Below are 12,528 nucleotides of genomic sequence, written 5' to 3' on the forward strand. Positions count from 1 at the left end.
AGTTTTCGATTCTGAGTCGATAGGTATACATGAATATAGGTCTACGAGCTGTTTTTCAAAAGTTACTTTTTCGAGCAGGATTATAGCCTTACCTCAGTGAGGAAGGCAAAACTGTCTTTTTCATAGGCATCATTCGAGATGATGATGTGTTTTGGCTGGTAAGTGGGGTGTACTGGTACGTGTTAGTCAAAGCAACACTTTTCACATCTCAAAGTAAATTGAGAATCATCCACGGCTGGTGAAAACAAACTTCGAGCCTTAGAGTGAATTTGTTCGCGGTGTGTTTGTGTCAGTTTTCCATGAATATCCTGCTACTTTATTACAAGCAAATCTGCAAACAAAAATGTTAGGTACACAGAAAAAGTACGTTCTTGTATGATTTTGTTTGCAGTTGTTTCTATATTGATTTTTTTCAGGCATGTTTAAAGCACCTTTTCAACACTTTTTTCCTTTCCCAAGTTATCACATTTGATTTTACAAGTTAATCAATCGTTAATCGTTAATCGCGGTTAAAAAAATCAATACAAAAAAATAGTCTTATATTTTATAACAAAGTAAAATTACGATTCAGGTTAAAACCTCCAAAAAGATCACACCCACATCAGCTTCACTTTTCGTGGAAACATTTATAGCTTACGTGAAGCGTGCGTAGCTGAAAAAGATAAAGCATGTTTCTTACGAGGTAGCATCTCTCAACTTCCCGTTTGGAATCCGGCCTTGGTTTGGCTGAGAGCTTCTTTCACATTCTTTGCTAGGCATCCTGACAAACACCGTGCTGTCGTAATTGCTGTCGTCAACGGAGGAGCTGTTGCTCTCTCGGAGTGTCGGACAGAGTTGCCTCCACCCCTTTGGCAAAGGGGAAAATTGTAGGCGTCTTCCTGAGGGGCTTCGGGTGGGGGGTAGTGCAACCGCAATGGTCTTGGTTTTTCCTTCGTTTTTCATGATTTTCCCCTTCTGGCCAGCGCAGATCCTTAAAACGTGGTAATGATGGCAGCATGGTTCAAAACACCAGAAAACTTTCTTCATAAAATTTTGTTACGGGTACCGCTCGAGTTGGTAGGTCGCTCGTGGTGGTATTTGCGTTATTTTTTTTTTTTGGCTGAGAACTTTGAGTTGGTTGAAGCAGTTTAACTAGAAGTGGACCGAGCAGCAAGAAGAACCGGTGAAGAATAACATAATAAAGTGCAAAACCAGACCCGGTACGAAGGGGTTAATTTTCGTGACAGTCAAGTTCAAGCAGAAAAGAGTGCCGGCAATAAAAGCTGGCTGGTGAACAAGTTTGACCTAGGGCCGTAAAACTGTGTTCAACAGTTTTGATTTAACGACGGTCGAAGCTCGTAGCATTCAGGATAGACGAGTTGACGGACAAGTTCCTTCCGCACTAGTTCGCTTTAAAGGTGGTACGATGCCGCCAACAAAAAGACACCTCCGGATGTTCATAATTAATGTTATCGCATCGTTGATCGACAGCACAGAACGAGGCACATCAACAATGTTTTCACCCCGGTTGAACAAATTGTTCATTTCCGTCTCTGGTTAGTTTAGTTATACTGTTATAAAAAGCTTGGGAAGCACCTCGCTGTTTGAGTGCTTTCTGAGCTGGAAAACTTTTTCAAAACCGAGCAATGATCATACTCAGTATGGGGTTGCTAATTTTGGACTTGATGTTCACGCTGGCTGGAGACTTACCGCCACCGAGAAGAGACGCCGACTATCCACCGGCGTATGCACTTGAATTTATGCAGCAGCCCCACCGGGAGTGCGTGGCCGAGACCGGCGTTAGTGAGGCTGCCATTAAACGGTTCAGTGATGTGGAAATTTTTGACGACGATGAAAAGCTCAAGTGCTATATGGGCTGTCTGTTTGTGAAGGCCGGCGTTTCGGATGGCAACGGGGATCTGCACCTGGGCAAGGTGTTGGAGCTGATACCGAAGGAGTTCGAAGATATTGCGCTGAAGATGGGAAGCAGATGCCTGAAGCCGAAAGGGAAAACTCCGTGCGAACGAGCGTTTTGGTTCAACAAATGCTGGAAATTGGCCGATCCAGTGGTGAGTGCGTTGCAATAAAAAAATGCTTAATCCACTCTTCAAGAATTGAACGTTAGGTCGGAGAAAAGAACATACAAATAAAAAAAAAACAAATCAAATTATTCGCTCTACAGCATTGCCTTGATGTTCTCGATTGCGAGATTCCTACTTGAAACTAAGTGTCTGAAGGCTTGATTGTTGAGGCAATTGCAAACCTCTTTTTACACCTTAGCTTCCATCCACCTCGGGATTCGAACTGCCGACCTTTGGATTGTTGGTCCAACTGCCTACCAGCGACTCCACCGAGACTGGACCCAGGGATACGACTCTTAGACCTGTACTGAGCTAACGACCTAACCCTCTAGGTTAGACAGGGGCCAACATTTACTTCCCCGTCCGACGGAAGGCGTGATCAGACAAATCTCGTCTCAAAATTTCCACCGGGATCGAACCCTGGCCGACTGGGTGAGAGGCAACCACACTTAACCCTAAACCACGGGTCCCGGCAGAAAAGAACATACATGACACTTAAATGTTCATAACTTGAGGCAAGGTTGCCAGATCTTCAAAATTTTAGACACGTTTGAACTACATAAAGAAACTTTTACCAATTCCAATTTGACGTATGGGCCCTAAATATAATCGGATTTCTTGAGAATGCCGTGAATACAAAGAGACGAGTAACTGTTGTTCCTTTTAATTACGCTATATATAGCGGAATTAAAAGGAACAACTCGTCTCTTTGTATTCACAGTAATGCATTCTGCTACATTGAACTACATAAAGAAACTTTTACCAATTCCAATTTGACGTATGGGCCCTAAATATAATCGGATTTCTTGAGAATGCCGTGAATACAAAGAGACGAGTACACGGAGAAAAAACCGTTCTGAAAATCGTGAACAAATGTGCATGTAATCGCGTACTTTCGCCGTTCATGAAATCGTGAACTTGTTCATGATATCATGAAGAAAAAAACACGATATCGTGCAGATTGTTCATAAAATCGCGAACTGAATCTTATGTCTAAAAAAGCTTTCCTGTTTCATGTCAGTTGCTAACGAAAGCTTGGTTTTGTGACGCCACCTACCTGTAAAGTGTTTTGCCCGAGATTGCTTTCTAACATCTCATGCACTAACACAAGTTCAACGCAGTTTTTTGTTCATGTGTGGAGTGAAGCGAATTTTGACGTGTTCAAACATGTTTCTGAAGATCAATTCACTTAAAAGCCAAAACCAAACTATCTGATTTGTTTATTCTTTTAATATTAATAATTTTATTTTCATTTTTTACAGCTCTTTCCAAATTGCCTATAGTTGATCCATTTATAAAAAAATGTCAAGAAAAGTTCGCAGGCACAAAATATAATTTTGGATTTGGTAGATTTTGAAGAGAAATGTGTTTTTATTTAAGTTTAGTTTATAAATTTGTCGGTGTCTTCATAATATTTGCATGGTTTTCAATAATTTCATTAATAGTTTCTTATGATTGCATTACAAATACATGCGCTGTACTTAAACATTTATAAGTTTCAAAAATAAAGTTGATAAAGTTAGCAGGATACCAGTGCATTTAAAAAGTTCATTGATCCTGCAATTTTTTATTGAAGTTTTTGGATCAAAAAATAATTTACAAAAAAAAACAATTTTCATTGAAAAATGTCATAAAAGCGTTGTAAACTATTCAGAATACATTGTATAATGCTTCTCGATGAATTTTAAAGCAAATACAAACTTTTTATTCTTTTAGGAAATTTATAATGTTGGGAACACAGATCGGTTAAAGACGTACATCGGTATTTCACACAAAATCAAAATATGTAGGTTAGAGGTACGACTATAAAGAATTTATAATGGATTTTTGATTCAATTTTCAAAAATTAACTTCATGGATCTTCTTGCCATAAAGCATCCTACTTGACAGCTTGTTTGAATGGAACCATAGTTAATCTATTGTAAAATGTTGTCTTGTCATTGTTTGTTGCACTTGAATGAAAAAGTGATCAGAAATATTTTGACAAACAACTTTGTTTTAAAGGCTTATCTGTGGTGTTAATCCATTTTTTTTTCGAAAATGTCACGTTACCGTGTTGCACCCGATGGGCGAAATAAATACCAAACCATACTAGTTAGGTTAGTATGGGGCCATCCATAAACCACGTAGACACTCCCCCTGTGGACAATTGGGTACTAAAGCCCTATGTCAATTTTTATTTACAACGGTAAAAAACACGATTAAAAACCAGTTCTAATCACTTTTTTTAATTTAATGCAAAAAAAAGGCAAGACAACATTTTTTCGATTGATAAACTATGGTCCCCTTGGAACGAGCTGTCAAGTATGACCTTTTCCTTCCAAGAAGGACCATGAAGTTAATTTTTAAAAATTCAATTAAAAATCCATTTTAAATCATTTGTGGTCGTTCAAAGGGTCATAGTACTCAGAAAATAAGCTTTGTCGTTATGAGCAATAAGATCACAAATTTAAACTTCATTTTAGGACCCAATTGTCCATACCCAAAAATTACGGACGTCTCATCACAGTGCCCTGTTGCAAACAATAATCGAGGTTCCTAAATTGGCTTAGATTGCTGATATTATTGTTTACAGCGATAAAGCTTATTTTTCTGAGTACAATGACCCTTTGTACGACCATAAAGAGTTTAAAATGGATTTTTAAATCAATTTTGAAAAAATAACCTCGCGGTCCTTTTTGACAGAAAAGTTCCTACTTGACAGCTCGTTCCAAGGGGACCATAGTTGATCCATCGAAAAAATGTTGTTTTGTCATTGCTTTAAAATGAAAAAAAAGTGATCAGAAATGGGTTTTCTTCGTGTTTTTCACCGATGTACATTAAAATTGACATAGGGTTTTGTACCCAATTTAACCTATTTTTTAGTGTACGTACTTGCAATACATGCGGACGTAGATAACTTAATCTGAGCCCAATCTCTCCTACACTAGCACACTACACATTAGTGTTTAGCTGGCTGGTACATATTTTAACCTCACTCAATGTTTACATTTGTTTATAGAACCTAATGAACGAATCGAGATATGTATCAACGCGCTCGAACTCTAATGATTGACGCCCACAATAACAATACATTGGAATTATTTGTATTTTAAAAATATTATAACTTTTTTATAAAGATGTGCATAAATTAAATAAAATTTAATTAAATAATAAACTTTTGATTTAATATATTTTTTTATCGTCACGGAATATCTGCACGGTGTTCTGTTTTCGCGTCTCGTTATCACTGCACGTCCCCGAAAAAGCTTAGTCGACAGCGCCTAGCAACAAAACATGTTGAAAGTAGATTCAGTGTCAACGTTTCCGGGTTTCCAGCTAAAATGGACCATATTTTTTGGAACATTGGCCATTGTCGGCCTTGGGTATTATCCAACGGTCAAGGATTGCGTGTAAATGGTAAGTTATTTGTTTATTTGAGTATTGTGTATGCTAATTTCAGCTTTTTTTGCAGGACAAAACGCAAGAACTCCCGGCGTTCCAGATTGTGGTCAGCCGAATTCCGGAATTGGGCGTTGGCATTGGCATTTCGAAGTGTGTTTTCCCATCGAGGATGCGGCGGTGACCGGGCAAGAGTGGAACTGGTCTGTTTCCAAACTTAACGACCAAGCTGGCTAGCAACCTGAATCCGGAAGCAGGCATCCACTGTTGGGAGAATCTTCGGCGGATAGCAGATTTCAGCCGAACAAGCGCAGAGAAAAAAAAAGTGAATATCATTTGAAGTTTATCATAGGAATGTGCATTGTTAACGTTAGTAATGTTGTGAATAAAGAAAAACTTAGTTTTCTTGTTTTTTTGTTTTGAAAAAAGTTTTCTTTTAGATAGAACATACTGGAAGCGCAAAGCTTGCGTAACCCACCGCTAGATGGCAGGTTGAAAGCTTTCAGTATCGAACGATATGCAGATGGCGCTGTGAAATTGCTTGTAAGCTTAAAGCTCATCGATATCGAAAAGTTCAGGGGATTCGAAAAGTTTAGCAGCGTGAACAAGTGTGCATGATTTGCGTTTAGTTCATGGAAAGTGTTCATGGTACGTTTTCGTACCGTAGAATATCATGCTGTTCCCGATTTCGTGGTACATTGTTCACGAATTCCGGAACGCTTTTTTCTCCGTGTAACTGTTGTTCCTTTTAATTACGCTATAAATAGCGGAATTAAAAGGAACAACTCGTCTCTTTGTATTCACAGTAATGCATTCTGCTAAAACGCTCAACCAAACCACAATTCTTGAGAATATTTACGCAACATATTCGAAAATGGGAGGAGTTTATCAACAGGAATATATGCAGTAAATACAGTATCGAGATATTAAAAAGAGAGATGTGAGCCGGTAACATGGAGTGAAACATTTGCAGCTGTCATGGTAAACTTCACAGCAGCATGACAGAAAGTTTAACTCCATGTTCAATGCTGTTAATCGTTGAATCAACGTCATCGATGTCGATGATCGTTGATTTAAACGTAATCGTAATCGCAGCCATCGTTGATTTAATCGTCAACGTCAACGGACTCGTTGATTTAAACGGCGTTGATCAACGCGTTGATTATCGATAATCAACGAGTTAATCAACGGCGTTCGTTTATAGTTTTCTAGAGTTTTATGAGGAAAGAACAATTTTTTATAAATGTTTTGATTGTGAAACATTCTCAAATTGATGTGGCATGGTTGTTCGGGGTTCCGGGTGTACCAAGAGGACCGAAGTGACCGGATTTTAAACGTAATTTAAGTCCTAGCTAATTGCTGGTCACTTCCATCTCCACTTTGGTTCCCAAGTCCAACCAGGATTTTCTTATGTAAATGATACCGAGAACGGAAAATTGGGAACCGAGATATGGTCGGATTTTCACCGGAATTATTGTTCCGCCGGGTTCAGTAAGAGTCTCGCATGGCTAAATATCGACACAATTTGTTTTTCTATTGGTACGTTCGTTTGAGGGCTAGTTCCGCACTGAGTGCCGCACTCAGAGCTGTCAAAGTGTTTGTTTGAAGAAACTCGCGCTAGTTCCACACGAGTTTCGCCGCCATCTTGGAACTGAAACTCTAGTGCCACACTCGATATTTTTTCAGTTTCATGCGAGTTCCATGCACACTGAAAAAGAATGTTCGTTTCTAATCTAATCTCTAATCTAATCTAACCCTAGCGCAGCCAGTCTTTCGAGGGCATCCTGGAAAATGCCTTAGGTTGATTAACGCCTAGCATCCTCTTGTCATTATTAACATTTGCAGTGCCCCAATGCAATAAATTGCCTTGAAGCATCACAAAACGTTAAAGCGGCCAGGCCAACTGCGTAAAGTTTACCGCAAAGATGATTCGTTGAAGTGGATTGAGTTTGAGCACGAATGTTCAAACAGCAATACAGTTCTGAATCTACAGGGGAGGAAGAAACGTGGGGATCCCCCGCTCACGTTCCTGTTTTTAAGAGCAATTAATCGTTGGGAGCACCATGCTAAGAAGTTTTGGTGCTCCGGGACCCTCGGGGATGGGACAATGTATTTCCACAAATGCCCTGGACACTATTTGCCGTGGTTAAAGCGCCACAACTCGCTCTCTGTTGATGATAGAACAAAGATTGGTATTGAATAGCTTCAGTTTTTAGTAATATGATAAGTTATTGATATTACATTATTTAAAATTTTGAATTCAAATTTTACGCAAGGATTATGCTGTTTTCATTTGATTTTCTAATTTTCAAGCAAAACTTTAAAATCAAAAAATAAAAAAATAACAATAAACACACTCACCTTAAAATATGAAGAGCAATGCTGGCACACTCAAAATAGTGTTCACCACATAGTAGCATGAAAATTCAGGTGGCAGTCAATTTTTGGTCCAAAACAACGTTTTACAGGAGTCATGCAACTATCACAGTGCATTCCCGTCAAACCGACTTGATTTTCATGCAGGTTACCCTCACACAACTAAATGTTGCATGAAATTCCAGCCTGAAAATTTGAAGGCGTGGTTTGCAGTCAGCTGTTTATTGGTTTGCATGAAATTCATGGAACACCCGCATGAAAACTGATACGGAAAAATTCCGCACACCTTTTCATGCAACAATGTGGTGAAAAGTTTGTTAGTGTTAGTTGAGATGATTGAGAGGTTACATGAATTTCCCGTCTGAAAATTTTTCGAGACTTGCCGATCACAAGCCTGCTCAGTTGGCCTTGCTTCGTGACTTGCGACGGGTGTGTTTTTATAAAGAAGTTGAGAGTTGAACTTCACGCGTGGACTCTAACCATCATAAGATTTTCCGGTGCTTCCGTCAAGATCGTCTCACTCGATGCGGACAAACCGCTGGAGCAGCAAACCGAGCGCAAAGTTACAATCGTCGGCACGCCGGAAGCCTAGTGGAAGGCCCAGAATCTAATGCGGGAAGACGGCTTCGTGTCCGGCACCGACGACGTGAGATTCACCGTGGAGATCTTGGTGCCGAGTGCGCAGGTGAGTGTAAGCCATGACATGGCCCGGCTGCCCGGCCCTCGACGGAGTTGACAGAACCTTCAATTATCCAACAGGTCGGACGCATCATCGGCAAGGGTGGCCAGAACGTGCGCGAGCTGCAGCGGGTCACCGTAAGCATAATCAAACAACCCGAGCACACGGCCGCGATGCACGTCCACACGTCACACGTCGAAAAAAATAATGGATTGCATTCAAATTGGTAAGTTTTCAGCTTTTCCCAGATGTGATTTATATTATTTTACCTATGTTTTTTTTCTATATTTTTTCATTTACAGAACACGTATGGGATGATTGCAAACAAGAATTCGATGCATTTTCTTCTTTGTCCATTCATCAACGGAGGGAACCTGTTCCATAGAATTTTGACAAGTGCTGTTAATCTGCCGGCATAGGATGGCTGAATGGCACTCGTAGTGGCCCAACTGCTCCCAAAAGCAGATAGATCAGTATTGGCCGGGGCACAGGGATCGTGCCCCCGAGGGATGATGGTGGGATCTCACCGTCCCAGACGTCACCGAGAAGGGAACTCCATGTCAGATGGACCAGGTGTTTCAGATGTACCAGGTGGATATAGTGATTTATGCAATAGTGTGTGAATATTGTGAAATTGTAATATTTTAGTGAATTATTAATGTTAATAAAGCAAAGCAAATGAATAAAGCAAGCAAAATCGAGTTGATTATCCCTCATACACTCTTCGTCGAGTATTTTCTAGAAGGTTTTATGTGCCATAAAAGGCACACAAAACTTTTGAAAACTTATATTTATCACTAAAGGAGAAATAAACCCCACCCCCAACCCCCTGTACTGAAAAAACACTAAAGAATAACGCGATGATCACATTCCGAGAAGGTAAAGGCGGCGTGAACTGGCTGCAGCTATGACATGAAAATCATGTGATGTGGTTTATGACTGTATTGGTTTGTTAGAAAATGGACCAAACGTCATCTCCTGAAGTTCACGTAGATTTGGCATGAACATCCATATGGAAAAAAATCACATATATGTTCATGCTACATTGTGGTGAACACTATTTTGAGTGCATATACAGTTGTATGCACAGTGCGCTTACCTGATCCGAATGGTAACGATTTTCGACCGTTACCATTATTATTTGTGATCCTCTCTCACTCTCAACCAGCCCAGCCGATGTTGACGCTCCTACATTCTCCCTCGCTCCCGCTCACATACATACATACATGAGCGACATCACATACATACATCAGTAGCTCGATGCTCGATGTTGTGCGTTGACTTCCCAACACACACGATCAATTTCACTACCCCCTTTGCTCGACGCCACGCAACACCATCTCCGCTTGGGTCGCTTGTAGCCTTCTCACTTTCTCGCTTCTCGACACCGACTTAACTCTCGCGCGAAGGCCCCAGCTTCTCACACATGCCATTACTTTGCGTATTTCTGTGCGTGAAATTGGCAAACCGAACCCGTATTATAACAATCTTCTTCAAAAATGATCAATTTAACATAATCCAACCTAGTTGGCCATGAACACTTTCATTCATCACACACATTTGAATGTCTTTGACCACTCGCGAAAACTGTCACCTTAGGTTAAGGTTGGGTTACACTCCTTTCCTCCTTGGCACACCTTCCAAACAAAAATTCCCTCAACCGTAGAACAAATCCTTCACACATGTAACGAGCGCCTGGCCGTGGCCGCCTGTGCCGGCTCACACAACAACGCCGAACCTAAACAGCCACACTACTACACGCACACTGTAGGAAGCAGTAGCTCTCTGCGTGGGGATTTTCTCTCGCGTTGATTTCGTGCAAACGTCAAAATTCAAAATATGGCTAACTTTAAAATGACAAAAAATCACAAAGATCTCGCTTTTTCTGGGAAACTTCACAATCCCTCTTCAGTTCACATTAAGACGAACCGATTGATACCACTTTTGCCACAGAAATACTTAAATTTCACCGAAAAAACACGGAATCTAATCGAGCCACAATAGAATCTGTCATTCACCTTCCGAACCCAAAAATACTCACACTGAAAAAGAATGTTCGTTTGAACCAAAACTGGCACCGACGAGTGCGGCACTTAGTGCCGCACTGGCTGTTCAAACGAACGTACCATATGATACAATACTGAATTGACCACATGACCCATGTTCCACAACCCAGATTAAGATTGGCCAAGATGTCAAACTTCGTGACAGACCGGAGTAGCCTATTGTTATTGATCAATGAGTAAACAAAATTTTTATGACGATTGCTTTTCGACACCACGCGAAAGATTTATCTCTTGGGATTCGATCGAAACTCATTGATCACCAACAGTAAGCTACTCCGGTCTGTCACAAAGTTTGACATCTTGGCCAATCTTAATCTAGGTTCTGGAACATGGGTCATGTGGTCAATTCAGTATTGTATCATAGAAAAACAAATTGTGTCGATATTTAGCCATGCGAGACTCTTACTGAACCCGCCGGAACAATAATTCCGGTGAAAATCCGACCATATCTCGGTTCCCAATTGTCCGTTCTCTGTGTCATTTACATAAGAAAATCCTGGTTGGACTTGGGAACCAAAGTGGAGATGGAAGTGACCAGCAATTAGCTAGAACTTAAATTACGTTTAAAATCCGGTCACTTCGGTCCTCATGGTACACCCGGAACCCCGAACAACCATGCCACATCAATTTGAGAATGTTTCACAATCAAAACATTTATGAAAAATTGTTCTTTCCTCATAAAACTCTAGAAAACTATAAACGAACGCCGTTGATCAACTCGTTGATTATCGATAATCAACGCGTTGATCAACGCCGTTTAAATCAACGAGTCCGTTGACGTTGACGATTAAATCAACGATGGCTGCGATTACGATTACGTTTAAATCAACGATCATCGACATCGATGATATAAACGCCGTTGATTTCAACGATTAACAGCATTGTCCATGTTGCACTTTTAATTTCTCGATACAATGTACGGAGCACATAGAGGTACATTGGCTTTGATCGGCGAGTTGGCCGTGCGGGTTGAGGCGCGTACTTAGTAAGCTAGATATAGCTATGGCCGGATTGATATTTTTTTAGTATTACAGATATTTTTTCCTAGCGTCTGCCAGATGCAAATTTGCACATTATTAGAGGAAAAATTAAAGCTTTTTCTGACATGAAAGATGTACCTCTTTTTAGATAAAATTTTACCATTTTTTTTACTGTGATTTGTACTCTACAAAAAAAAAGACTTTTGAGAAGCAGGTTTATGGATGCGTTCTCTTATCAAGAAAAACTAAAATTCGTCTGTTGTATGCTGTCTTGTGACAGTGATCATTTAGTACTTTTCGAGAAAATCGATTCTTAAAGCTTGAAGGTAAATATTTTCAAAAATATGAACGATGGATTCAAAGTTTAAAAAGTTAGTCAACTATCATGAAGAAAATGTTGATGAGTCGTTACCGATCATATAAGCCCAATCTTCAGCTCGTATTTTGCCTGAAAGCATGTGACCGAGTCCTGTGTGCATTGTTCTTCACCACTCAGACTCAGTCGCCAACGGATCGTCCGAGAGATTGGAGAGTGGGTTTTTGGGAGGCTTGAGACTTGACAAATCAATTCCAACAGCAGCCGGAATGCCCTCTCGACCGCCACCTACCCCTTTTGCCTCGCCAGATGGATTTCAAGCCAGCGACCTTCCGCTTACGAAGCGAAACCCGTACCACTAGACCACGGGAGCTCGGCAAATAATTAAGCTTCAATTTGAGACCAATCGGTGTTGACTCAGTTTAGAGCACACTGTATCTTTAGAAATGCATTATCTAACTGTTAACTTTTTACCTTTTATTTCAGCACTACTATCTTGCGTGATGACCATCATTTACAGGAAATCGTCTCTCTCGCACCAATTACGCAGTGTGTGTTTTACCTAGAAACCAATAAACAGCAAACCTATTCGCTAGACTGGCGTTTCATTTCATTCTCAATTGCCACTTTGACAATGTTGACTAATTATAGGAGCTTGAATCATCTTCCG

General features: G+C 40.3%; 3 protein-coding genes and 1 long non-coding RNA gene across 4 annotated transcripts in view; 3 read left to right on the forward strand and 1 right to left on the reverse strand.

Annotated features, from left to right (window-relative positions):
- The window catches only part of LOC6039306, a 423,209-nt gene that overhangs the window by 125,917 nt on the left and 284,764 nt on the right, over positions 1–12,528 (reverse strand). The window lies entirely within an intron of this gene.
- Positions 1,574–12,453, forward strand: LOC6039301 (general odorant-binding protein 83a). Its single transcript, XM_038248132.1, has 2 exons — positions 1,574–2,048; positions 12,345–12,453. Exons 1-2 carry the CDS (start codon positions 1,626–1,628, stop codon positions 12,360–12,362), a joined length of 441 nt encoding a protein of 146 aa, XP_038104060.1. The 5' UTR covers positions 1,574–1,625; the 3' UTR covers positions 12,363–12,453.
- LOC119765050 lies at positions 4,821–5,852 on the forward strand. The gene is made up of 2 exons (XR_005276471.1): positions 4,821–5,459; positions 5,515–5,852. It is a non-coding gene; the product is annotated as an uncharacterized LOC119765050 (long non-coding RNA).
- LOC6039300 (insulin-like growth factor 2 mRNA-binding protein 2) lies at positions 7,951–8,821 on the forward strand. The gene is made up of 3 exons (XM_038248133.1): positions 7,951–8,502; positions 8,577–8,722; positions 8,799–8,821. Coding segments are annotated over exons 1-3 (222 nt in total). The 5' UTR covers positions 7,951–8,427; the 3' UTR covers positions 8,800–8,821.

Source organism: Culex quinquefasciatus, chromosome 1, assembly GCF_015732765.1.
Source record: "Culex quinquefasciatus strain JHB chromosome 1, VPISU_Cqui_1.0_pri_paternal, whole genome shotgun sequence".
In the NCBI taxonomy this organism is placed as follows: Eukaryota; Metazoa; Arthropoda; class Insecta; order Diptera; family Culicidae; genus Culex; species Culex quinquefasciatus.